Genomic DNA, 12339 nt, shown 5'->3' on the forward strand with positions numbered 1-12339 from the left:
TGTGTTGCTTCTAATGTAGTTTCCTATGAATTCTGGTCTCTCTTCCTTTTGAGAGGTTTCTTGTAGCACACACTGAATTTGCTACGTAGCTGAGAATGGAGTTCTTGATCTCCCTGCCTCCACCTCCTCAGTGCTGGGATTACAGGTGTGAACCATCTCAACTGACTTACTCCTTCATTAATTCAACCAACATTCATTATACCTGTCCCACGCTAGGCTCTAGGGAAAGAGGTGAAAAGCCTGTCATCTTTGCCTTTGAAGGGTTAGCGTGATGAAGGACCAAAATGAGAACATTTACAATTCCTAGACATGGTCTAAACACATCTCTTCTAGAGATCTTCACTTCTGGGCTCCTTAGCATCCCGACATTGTCAGCCTTGATCGACAAGTCAGACTCTCCCCTCCCTGCCCCCATTATTCTAGTTGACAACCCCCATGTATGTGTGTGTTTTAATTTTGAGACAAAATATACAGGCTAGCCTCTAATTTACCATCCTCCTGTCTCAGCCTCCCAAGTGCTGGGATTACAGGCACATACCACTACATTACTCTCATACTTCTTGAAAATCACTAGCCTCGGACCCAGAAAGAAACAAGAATTTGTCCAAAAATAAAATAAAGGTCTGAGAATACAGCTCAGTGGTAGAGATTTTTGTCTAGAATTGGGGCCTCTGGTTTAATCCCAGTAATACCCCAAAGTTAAATAAAGACAAGAGATAGTATTTATAGTGACTTCCATGTGCCACTCATTATTTTATGCACTTATTAATGTAATCTTTTCAAATTTTCACAACAATCTATGAGCGAGACATTACTCTCTCCACTCTGTGATGAGGAAGGAGGCACTGATTTAACTCGCCCAGCTGCATACTATGCAGAATTAACGTTAAAAATGTGTATGTTTGGGTCTGCAAGTGCGAGTACTCCTGTGGTGCTACTGGAGGCCGGAAGAGGGCGTCAGATCCTCGGAGCTAGAGTTAGAGGCGGTTGTGAGCTGCCTGACATGGGTGCAGGGAACTGAACTCTAGTCTCGTGCAAGACAAGCAAAGGCTCTTAACTGTTGAGCCCTCTCTCCAGCTCCTTTAAAACCGTATGTCCACATCCAGATAGGGGCAGAGCTGAAAAGAGAGCAACCCAATTCCCAGGCCTAAGTACTTTCCTGGCGCTCGGTGGCGTCCTTGTTTTGCTACTCAGATTCAAGCAGGAGATCAAAGGCAGGGTCTTGCATCGCCCATCGGATGTTGTAGGTTGTGGGTGCTTAGTAGGTGCTCAGTAAATGCTTAGTGAAGAGGCCGTTCCATCTCACAGACGGCCGAATGGATCAGGATACTCGACTGCTGTAGAGGATTGGAGGTTGAATCCAGGGCCTCACACATGTTAGGCAAAAGTTGTACCGCATAAAAAGCCAGACAGACACTAACTACATCCACAGCCCCATGATGATTTAAACAGACCAACAAACAAGCGCAACAGAGCACCCTTCCCTTCCCTGCCCAAAGTAAGGCCCTCCATCCAGCTCCCTTCCTTGGCCCAGCACACACTCTGCGTTCCGTCCTCCCAGCCAGCAGGTGCCCCTAGACCCCCGGCTCCTCCTCCGCCGCCGTCACAGCTTCGCCCCCCCTCCCCTCCCTCTACAGCTTCCTGTCGCCGCGATCCGGGCCCTGGGCTGTGGGCGCCTGGGCGCCCGAGGCTCCTCGGTGCGCTCGGCCAGGTAACAGCGCTCGCCGGCGGGATGGGCACCGGCCTGCCCTTGGCGCAGGCGGGGAAGAAGGCGGGCGGGCGGCCAGGTGCGCTCGGGCTCCTCTGCCCCGGGGCGCCGGGGCCTCTTTGCGCCAAGCTCTGGGCACCCGGCTGGATGCCTAGATAACGGTCCGAGATGGGGCGATCCGGGCTGGAAGTCGGGCGTGCCCGGGGCCTTGGGGCACGTCCCCCCGCGGGAGGCGATCTTGCTGCTGGCTCGAAGCCCCGGGCTGCAGCTCGCCGGAGGCCTGGAGCCAGGCGCCCGCCCAGCGCCGCTGCTCTCCGGGATGGAGGAGCCCGGGCACCGAGCTGCGAGGGCCTGGGAACCTCCCAGACCCCACACTAGACACGAAGGCTCAAGGTCACAGAGCTGCTTCTGCCGTTTACAAATGCCTGCTTTTTACTGGAGTGTTTGTAAATGGGCTACTGTTTCCTGTCTTGGGCCAGGGAATTAGGATTCAGAGAAGAGGACTCTAAAAATACTAATCGCCGAGTCCCAATCAGCTGATCCGCCTTACTGGCCAATGACCCTGGCCTTTCAAAGGAAGTAAGAGGGACAGCGCTTTTCACTCGGGTACTTTGTATGTCTGGCTCTTACTCTGAAGATTGGCCTAGAAGTTTCAGAAAATGTGTCTTAGAACTGAACTGACCTCCCCTCCACCCTTTCAGCCCTTTTTCTGTTCCCTAATTTTAATTTAAACACATTTTTCAGGTTAAGTGATTTCCTCACTTACAGGTTTCTGATGGACACCTACTGTTTTCTTGAATGGGAACCTGATTTCTCATGAAAGCTGGACAAAACTTGCCCTTTGCCCAAGCTCTCTCTGGATAGCATTCCTGGGAGTGGCTCGTGTATTGAGGGGTGTCGGTCTGCATTTGTTAAAAAGGGTTGAGCAGTTAAGTGCAGCCATGCAGAGAATTCCCGCAGAGATGAGACACGTAGCTGGTAGCTGACGTGTTTAGGATTTCTTTTTTACTTGTACTTTCAACAGAGGAGCTAATGTATATTAACAATGACATCTTAGTCCTTTTTGGAGTCTACTTTTCTATGATTAAAGTAACTCAGAGTTGACTATTCTTGTCTAAATGTATCAGCAAAATTTAAAAATCTAAGTTTTCTGACTTTAACATCTCTATCATTATCTATCCACCCATCCACCCATCCACCCATCCATCCATCATTTTGAGACAAGTCTTACCTCATAGCCCTGGTAGGCCTGGAACTCACTGTGTTGACCAGGCTGAGCTCCTACTCGAGGTGATCCTCCTGCCTCTGCTGCCCCAGTGCTAGGATTATAGGCACTTAGCAGCTGCTTCGCCTCACTTTTAACTGAATAATTGCCTTGAGGATATTTTTGTATCTCAACATTTACTCCAAAATCCCTTTGCTTCCTTGTTGATAAATAATAGAGTTGGGATACCATCCAAGAGGTCTGGAGTCTTTGTTTGGCTCTCTATTTACATTTGCCTCAAGTTTTGATTTTGACTGATAAACCTATGACCCAAATCCAGACCTCAGCCGAATTTAGTTTCAGCTTAACCACATTAAAATGCCTGGTATCATGTGACTTCTAGCAGAAACCAAAGTGGTATTTTATTTATTTATTTTATTATTATTTTTTTTATGAGATCTTTGCCTCTGTGTGCTGCAGTGCGTGTTCGTGGTGTGTGTGTGTGTGTGTGTGTGTGTGTGTGTGTGTGTGTGGTATTCCTCTGTCCTGGTTGACCTTGCTTTTTGAGATAGGGTTTCTCAACAGGAATTAATCTTCTCCATCTCCCCCAGCACTGAGATTACTAGCATGCACTGCCATGCTTTTTTTTTTTTTTTAACATGGGTCTGGGACTCAAACTCAGGTTCTCCTGTTTACAAACTGAACTGTCTTTGCCCCCTTCTCCTTTGGTGTCTGGTACTGGGAATTGAACCAAAGGCTTCCCAAGTGAAAGGCAAGTACTCTACCACTGAGCTGTACCCCTAGGCCTTTCTCATTGTTTTGAGGCATGGCTTCTGTAATAGCTCAGGCTGGACTTGAACCTGCTGTGTAGACCATGCTGACGTCAGACTTGGCATCCTCCTAACTCAGCGTCCGGAGTAGGCTGAGATTACAGGCACACACCTGGCTAGTGCTGGGATTTATGAAGTGTGAGTGCATTATCAGGTACATGAGCTTTGCTGTCTGTGTGTCACCATCCAAAGTCAGGAATCCCTGAAAGGTTATTATTGACATTGGATCGTTAGTTAAGTGTGGAGTTATCTTAATAATTCATAGGGCTGTTGCTGGTTTCCAGGACACAGCTTTCATCAGGTGCTGACATAGTATCTCTCTCTAGGGGGCTTGCAGTCATAAATACAGCAGCCACATTTATGTCCAAGAGTCTTGGATACATATATAGTAAAGAATTTCAGTAAAGGGCATGCCTTCATGTTATTTTATAGTAGCAGTTCAGGCATGTGCACAACATGACCCGCTGCTCTTTCCTTAGGGTGCATCCTTTGTTTTCCTGGTTTTGGTCTCTTCTGTCATAGGATGGCATTAAGTCTGTGTCTGCAGGTGCTGTGCAGCCTGGGAGGCTGGCTCTCACTCTATACATCTTTCTGCCGCCTGAATAAGCACCGAAGCTATGAGTGGAGCTGCCGGCTGGTGACCTTCACCCACGGAGTCCTCTCTATCGGCTTGTCTGCTTATATTGGCTTCATTGATGGCCCTTGGCCTTTTACCCACCCAGGTAGGTAGAAGGGACAGTAGAGATTTTTCTTAGGGATTTATGATTGGGGCACTTGAAAAAATAGATTTGTATAATAATGAAGAATAATTTCCATTCTAATAATTTGTATTGCAGTCTTCATTGTTAACTTTGATGTTGTGTGTGTCACTACTGGCCTCTACTTTTCAAAACTCTTTTCTGCTATTGGGGTTCTTTCTTTTCTTGCCTTTTTGTGGTACTGGGGATTGAATCTAGGGCTATGCACATGTTAGGCACTGGGCTGTGTCCCTGTTCTCTTCTCTATTTTCATATATATATTGAGAAGGTCTCACTAAGTTGACCAAGCTGGCTTGGCTACTCACTTGGTAGTCAAAGTTGGCCTTGAATTTATGATCTTCCTGCTTCAGCCAGCAGAGTAGCTGGGATTATAGGCTTTTGCAATTTTATTGTTGATTTTTTTGAGGCAGGTTCTTGTTTTATAGCCCAAGCTGGTCTCAAATTTCTAATCTTTCTATCAAACTGAAATGAAACAAATTCTGCAGTTTTGTATTTTATTTGAAGGCCTTAATGATTTTTAAATGTGTCAGGTCATTGTACCTCATGTCATTGGACTTGAGGACACTCTGGGAGTTCTCTCTAGAGTCTGCTTTCAGGATGGGTTAGAACTGCCAGTGTCCAGTAATCAATGAATCTGAGCTGGGTGGTGGTGGTGTACACCTTTAAGTGGGGGCACAGGCAGGTAGATCTCTGATTTTAAGGGCAGCCTGGTCTACAGAGCAAGTTCCTGGGCAGCCAAGGCTGCACAGAGAAACTGTCTCAAAAAAAAAAAAAAAAAAAAAGAAAAGAAAAGAAAAAAACAAATAAAAATCCCAAAACAAACAAACAAACAAACAAAAAACAAAACCAAAGGAAAAGAAAAATAATGAATCTGATGTATATGACAGAGTGACCCAAGAGTCTGGGAACAGACCTTTAGCTGGTTAAAAGGGAGGGAGTTAGAACATTCACTAATTTTGTTAAAAACAACAAAATAACTGTTTTATGTTCTTTTACAAGAACATTGTGGTTGAACAGGCAAATCGCTCATTGAAGTCTTTGAGCTTTTATTACTACTTTGTTATTTTTCCTGATATTGTTTTGAGACAGTCTTACTACGCAGGCTTGCCTTGAGTTTACTCTGTAGCCCTTGTCTGTGATCCACAACCTTGGAGGCTGAACCAGGAAGATTGCTAAAAGTCTCAGACCAGCCTTAGCTAGAGAGCAAGTACTAGGAAGACCCTGTCTCAAAAACAACAACAAAGAAAGACCACAGTTTTAGTCTTTAGGTTTGTTGATCTTTTTGAGACAGGCTCTCATGTAATCCAGGCTGGCCCTGACTCCATGTGTAGCCAAGGTTGGCCATGTCCTGATCCTCCTTCTTCCCCTACCCAAGTGCTGGAGTTATAAGTAAGGGTAGATATTATGTTTTGTTTTATTGTTAACATTTTTTAAAGTTTATGCCAGGTGGTGGTGGCACACACCTTTAATCCCATCACTTGGGAGGCAGAGAGGCAGGTGGATCTCTGAGTTCCAGGCCAACCTGGTCTACAAAGTGAGTTCCAGGGCAGCCAGGGCTACATAGAGAGACCCCCCCCCCCCCCCGTCTCAAAAACAAAACAAAACAACAACAAAAACAAGCAAGCTTGTGTCTGTCACTGCTTTTGTCTTCTTTAGTGGTTCAGACAAAAGGTTTTGAAAGACACCGGCAGAGGATCCCTATGCAGGTGGCCCGATTCCCAGCCCTGTTGTCTTTCTCTGTCTTGGTTTGTTTCAGGCTCACCGAACACACCTCTCCAAGTTCACATTCTATGTCTTACCTTGGGCTACTTCATCTTCGACTTGGGCTGGTGCCTCTATTTCCAGTCCGAGGGTGCCCTGATGCTGGCTCACCACACACTGAGTATCTTGGGGATCATCATGGCTCTAGCACTCGGGGAGTCGGGCACAGAGGTCAACGCGGTCCTCTTTGGAAGTGAGATCACCAACCCCTTGCTCCAGATGCGCTGGTTTCTCCGTGAAACCGGGCACTACCACAGTTTCACTGGAGATGTGGTGGACTTCCTCTTTGTGGCTCTGTTCACTGGTGTGAGGATTGGTGTGGGCGCTCATCTCCTTTTCTGCGAAATGGTCTCCCCCGCACCCAAGTGGTTTGTGAAGGTTGGGGGGATAGCGATGTATGCTGTGTCTTGGTGCTTTATGGTTAGCATCTGGCGCTTTGCGTGGAAGAAAAGCATCAAGAAGTACCATGCGTGGAGAAGCAGGAGGAATGAGGAGCGACAGCTGAGACATAATGGGCATCTCAAGACGCACTAGCCAAGACTCGAGCCTGGTAAATGGATTGGGTTGAATTGGCCATGGGACCAGGATCAGAAACAGAACCGAGCTTATAGAACTTAAGAACTGAGATGCTAGTGCACTTAGGTTTTAAAAAAGGGCTAAATGGATCCATCGCTTAGTCAGTTTCCAAGCTAGGCATATGCAGTATTGAAACACTCACTCCTACACTGGCACTTGCGCATCCTCAGTGGTGACTGGCAAGTGGCGTTGTATAGTGAGGGCCATTGCCACTCGCTTTTGGGTCCCCATGTTCATGGGAGGAGGCCTGCTAGATATTCAGAGAGCTTTGGAAAGAACTTGAATCAAGTCAGTGCCGTCTCTTGTTCCTTTGGAAATAACTCCTGAGTTCCACGAGACCTTTTAAATATGTTCAGCCCACGTGCTATAAAAGGAGGGACTCGCACGAAGGGACATGCGTTTGACATTCAGGCATCTGCAATGGGATCTGTTTCGCCAAGAGGGACAGAAGGCCGGGAGGGAAACTAGCAATGTTTGGCAGGGAATTCCCACTGAGCCTCCCGACACTGACTGTGTCAGAGGTTCCCAGGGACACCCTTGGGTTCCATGATTCATCAGGAAGACGCAGGGCTTAGCCTCTAGTCTCACAGCTCTGATTTATGACAATGAAAGGCTACAGAGAAGACTCAGCCCAGGGAAAAAGGACCTTTGTCAAAGCCTGTGGGAGCTAGGTAGGAGTTTCTGAAGTCTCCTGTTTGGATATCGAGGAGTGATTCATGACAACACACATGAAAGCCATCAAAGATTTGGTGCCCAGAGCTTTTACTGGCCAGAGGTAATGTAGGCACCTACTTAGCCCAAGATAACATTCAAGATTCCTCACAGCGGGTGTTCAGGATAAGCCATCTTGTTTCAGAAACAGTTTAGGAGTAGTGAGCCAGTCTAAGCAGCTCCTGCTGGGAGCCATCTCTAAGTTGCAGCTCCTAGGTGCCAGCCAAGGGCCAACATTACATGCAGGTCTTTGCAAAGGATAGCAGTTCAGGCCTGCTGCGTTAACTCTTGTGTGCACAGAAACCTAGCACTAAGGCTCTGGATGCAAGATGAATGAGGTGTGGGTAGATTTAGATTTACTTAGTCCTGTTGTACGGGTTCTGCCCTACCAGGAAAAGTATGCCAGTTCTCAGGGCTTTTGTGAATTAATCTGCTAGGCATGAGAGGCCATGGCTAAATTCCATGGGGATTTACTATGTGGATTCCACTGTACTTGAGATGGAGTTCAGGTTTCAGCTCCTGGTACATACTGCAAACTAGAACCAAAGATTTCAATGTACGTATTGGCCTCAGGGTGATGAGGCTATTTCCTTCCTTCCTTCGTTCCTTCCTTCGTTCCTTCGTTCCTCCCTCCCTCCCTCCCTCCCTCCCTCCCTCCCTCCTCCCTCCCCTCCCTCCCTTTTTATGCAGATCCATTCCCTTTTTATTGCTTTCCCCCCCCCCTCCTGAGATATGGTCCTGCTTGTATAGCTCAGGCTAGCATTGAACTCTATCTTCCTGCTTAAGTCTCCTCAGTGCTAGGATTTCAATCCTGTGCCACCATGCCTGGCTCTAATGTAGGGCTTTAATGAAAAAAGAAAGTATTATTTGTTTATGTATTTGTTGTTTTTACTATGTTATTTAGATCAATGGTGATTGGCTAATTCAGTTGGTAAGCCAGGAAATGGTGCTACTGAAGCAAGGCTGAAGGTCAGCAAGAAGTGTCAGTCCATTCTCTAGTCACTGGTGACACTAACCCAGTGAATGACCTTACAATTGATGGTATTGGCTACAGAAACCAGTCCTGGGGGAGAGGTTAGAAACATGTAGGCATTCTTGCAAATGGAAAGGCACTTTAATGGTGGGACCTTTCAGGTGACTGTTATATAGTTAAAGGGGTTGCTTTGGACTCTGGGGCCTTTGTTTTTGTTTTCTGGAAAGAGAGCATCATAGCCCCTTTTCTATGATTTGTGTCCCAAATATGCCGGTGTGTTCCTTTCCAGCCACACTGTGGGCAGAATTGGAAACTGGGGAATGCTGATTTCAGCAAAAGCATAGTCAAAAAGAGTTGGCTTGGCACACGCACGCGCGAAGGAAAAACAAAACCAAACTGGCTTTTTATTTTGGCACTGTGCAACCTGCTCCAGACCAGACTAGTGAGCAGGGTTAATCTAATCCTGGCTCTTTCCTCCTGTACCCCTCAGAAGTAAAGACTGTCGATCTTTCTGTCTGAGGCAAACTCAAGGGAATGTAGGTTTTCTTTCTTTCTTTTTTGATAACAAGACACCTGAACAAGTGGTAAGAGGAGGGGATTCCTCATTTCAGCTCTCCTTGATGTTCTAACTCGTAACTATGAAGACATTTCTCTTAGCAGACACTGTGAAGATGACTCAGCAGTTAAGAGGTCGCCTGTTTTTACAGCACAGGTAAATGAAGGGCAGATTAGTGTGATGTGTCCCCAGACAAAAGGAAATACTTGCATTACTCTGTAATCATCCCTGATATTGCTCAAGAAGGATTTATATTTCAATACAATTTGTACTAAATTTTATAAAAATAAAGTAACTTTTTATAAACCCAGAGTCTGCCTTTGTATCTTTGTGATGGCTTTGCCAAGAAAAACAGCCTTTGGCTTGTAGAAAGGTTGACATCTAGTCATACTTAGTGGTGACAGTAATCTGCTCTTTGGCATTAATCATTCCTACTTTTTATGTGGAAGATAGCCATCAGCACACAGAAAATAGTTTGCCTAAAGAGGAAGGATAGCATTCTGATTTTGCCACCTGTTTGAGAAGTTGCCCCCTTCCCGCCTCAGGCTTCAGGCATGCTAGGCAAGCACTGTACCACAGAGGCTATCTCCTCACCCCTGTCCCTCTCTTTTGGTGACAGAGCCTCATTCTGTAGCATAGGCTGGCCTGAAACTCACTGTGTAGACTGCCTCCAAACTCAAAGTAATTCTCCTGCCTCAGCCTTCCAAATGCTGGGATTATAGGTGTAAGCAAATATTTAGAACAGTCCTGGACACAGTAGGTCCTTAATAAGCATCTTTAAACAATGGAAAAGAGGACATATGTGGCTTAGAGGAAGTCTCATTGGAAAACTGCATCTCCAGTGACTGGGTCACTGGTGCCACTTTCCTAGGTAAAGGGCTAAATGTATGACCTAGGGTGCTGGCCTTGGTTTGCTTGGCTCTGCTGAATGTGTTCTATAGGTATGTTTTTTTAGGACAGTGGAACAACAAACAGCTATAATGAGACTTTTTATCAGGATATTTACATAAAATCAATGCCTTGTGAGTGGCTAGAGATTTTCAACATTGAAACAGTAGTTCTGGAAGGAATAACCACTGGTTATTCAGTCCCTTGCTGGCCATCTTCTGAAGCTTTCCCACAGCAAAATGCCTCCTTTGCTCACAGCTAGGACCTTGGGCTTGTTAAATTTGGAAAGATGTTGAAAGCAGCTTGCCAAAAAGGTTTTGTATGCAAGGAAGAGAAGGTGAATTAGGAAACGTTCCCAGTTTGTTTTATTCCTGAAACTTAAGAATTGAGGCTGGACTGGAAAGGAAGATGGGAACTTATTTTTAAAATTCATGATTTGATGAGTCATCCGACTCCATTCATTTGATACCTGCATTGTTAACACTATCAGAACAAGGGAGAGGAGAACAGCACACTCTCGGCAGCTGGAGTAAGCTTGGGGATAAGGCTTGCATTTTGTGGATTGTATTTATGGAACTGTTTCCAGCTATAGGTAGAGACAAGTGGTGTCTTCAGGATGGAATTGCCATGTTGGGATTTACCAGCAGATGGCAACGTGACCAGGTCTGATCATTATGAAAGTGGCTTGAACTCGAATCTGCTTCTATTCTTTCCAAAAATAAACATTACAAAATTAGCTGACTGTGCCCTGAACTTGAAAAAGAAAAAAAAAAAATCCAGCAAGAGAGTCATTTCAGGCGTCTGTTTATCTTTCCCCCTTTGTACCCTGTTCTAACGTCACCTTGAGCTCATGCATCTATTCAGGGATAATGATCCTTTCACCAACTGTTGTGGGATGACTTGGAAACAGCATTATTAAGCGGTAACTGTTTCCTCTCCACATGCACTGTTTATTAGATTTGATTTCCACAAAATGGCCGAAGTCTCTTCCCACCGACACGGATTGAAGTCTAAGGATAATTGCACAAAAGGAATAGCCACTTGATGTTTGCAGGCAGAGCTGGAGATCTATATTGTGTCGTGGTACTTCATTTCTTCAGGGACAGAATTATTCAATCATAAAACTGCATGGGTAGCTGAATGCCTCTAACCCATCGAAAAAGAAACCGGAAAACAACATTTGGGAACTCTTCAAAGGGATCCCTAATGCTGTTTACTGGACAGATGTATTTCTTCTCCCATCTCTTTTCACAACAAGCTTATTAACTTGCTGTGGAAAGCACCATGCTTTCTCAATTTGGCAAATAATACGGTTCGTTTTGCCAAGGCAAAACAGCCTAAAAGCAATATTTATATCAAGAACTCCTGGCTTCAGCGTGGTCCAGATCCTTTCTTCTCAGCCTTTTCTGGCCACTCCCGGCTGCAGGGCTTGGCCAGCAGGTGCCCCAGGTGTGCGGACCACCTCAAAACCTGATTGTGTGCGGGTTTGCCTAACACTGTCGCGAGGCACGTGGACCCGGGCTCGTGTGCTGCCATCCAAAAAGTATTTGACACCGGGAACGAGTACATTCCCTTAAAGAATAAAAGTTTCCAGTACAAGAGAGGCGGGGAGTTCTCTGAAGACCCTTTAGACGTGAACTTCGGGATTGTGGAATGACTCATCTGCTGTCCCGCGTTGGAAGCTACACTCTGCACTGGACCTCGAGGGCATTCAGGGACAGCGAGGACAGCGGCTGGCGGTGGAGACAGAAGCCGCTTGCCTCTGCCGCGCAGAACTACTTTTTCGCTCCCCTCCGCCCCCTCCCGCCCCTGGACAGCGTTGCGCGGAAGTATCCGCGCAAGTTTGGGAGAGAGTCCGGGAAGCGGAGGGATCCCGGGTGAAGCGGCTTCCCGAAGTCTCAGGGAGAAGGGCCCAAAAAGTCGGCGGGGGAGGGGACGGCTCGGCGCGCTGCAGCCGCGCCGGGCCGAAGAGACAGAACCGGAACCGGAACCCGCGCGCGTGCCCGCAGTGGTCGCAGGGCCCGTCACCGCCGGCGGCCCCCCCCCCCCCGCCACCACTCCGCCCTGCGCGCGCGCCCGCGAGTGCCCCTGAGGACTCGGCGAGCGGCCCTCCGCGCGGAGCAGCCACCGCCGCCACCGCCGCCGCCGCCGCTCGGGGGGCTGGGCTTCCGGGCCGGGCCGGGCCGGGGACCTCCCGCTCCTCGCGGGAGCCGCCGCCTACCAGAGCGTCGGGGAGGAGCCGTCGTGCCACTGCGGAAGAAGCGCGGGGGCCTCCGAGGGATGGGGAGCTGCCGGCGGCGCTGAGACAGGGTCCCTGTCAGCGCGGCGGCCGGTGCCGGGTTGGGGGCGGCGCGGAGCAGCTCAGGGCCCCGGC

General features: G+C 47.5%; 1 protein-coding gene across 2 annotated transcripts; it reads left to right on the forward strand.

Annotated features, from left to right (window-relative positions):
- Positions 1 to 1452: 1452 nt before the first annotated feature.
- Tlcd5 (TLC domain containing 5) lies at positions 1453 to 8196 on the forward strand. Of its 2 annotated transcripts, none has more exons than XM_028866318.2 (3): positions 1453 to 1711; positions 4290 to 4464; positions 6257 to 8196. In XM_028866318.2, the coding sequence occupies exon 3, from the start codon at positions 6361 to 6363 to the stop codon at positions 6793 to 6795; it is 435 nt and encodes a 144-aa protein (XP_028722151.1). In that variant the 5' UTR covers positions 1453 to 1711; positions 4290 to 4464; positions 6257 to 6360; the 3' UTR covers positions 6796 to 8196. The 2 variants fall into 2 exon arrangements, with proteins under 2 accessions (XP_028722151.1, XP_028722150.1); XM_028866317.2 differs by having other exon boundaries at positions 1631 to 1711; positions 4265 to 4464.
- The last annotated feature ends 4143 nt before the right edge of the window (positions 8197 to 12339 follow it).

This window comes from Peromyscus leucopus, chromosome 7 (genome assembly GCF_004664715.2).
Source record: "Peromyscus leucopus breed LL Stock chromosome 7, UCI_PerLeu_2.1, whole genome shotgun sequence".
In the NCBI taxonomy this organism is placed as follows: Eukaryota; Metazoa; Chordata; class Mammalia; order Rodentia; family Cricetidae; genus Peromyscus; species Peromyscus leucopus.

What these genes read in the sequence shown, in the direction of transcription:
- Tlcd5 (XM_028866317.2), top strand. Translation starts at nt 4,266, where the DNA reads ATGGCATTAAGTCTGTGTCTGCAGGTGCTGTGCAGCCTGGGAGGCTGG. An exon ending in TTGGCCTTTTACCCACCCAG is followed by an intron (nt 4,465 to 6,256) that starts GTAGGTAGAAGG and finishes GGTTTGTTTCAG; the next exon opens with GCTCACCGAACACACCTCTC.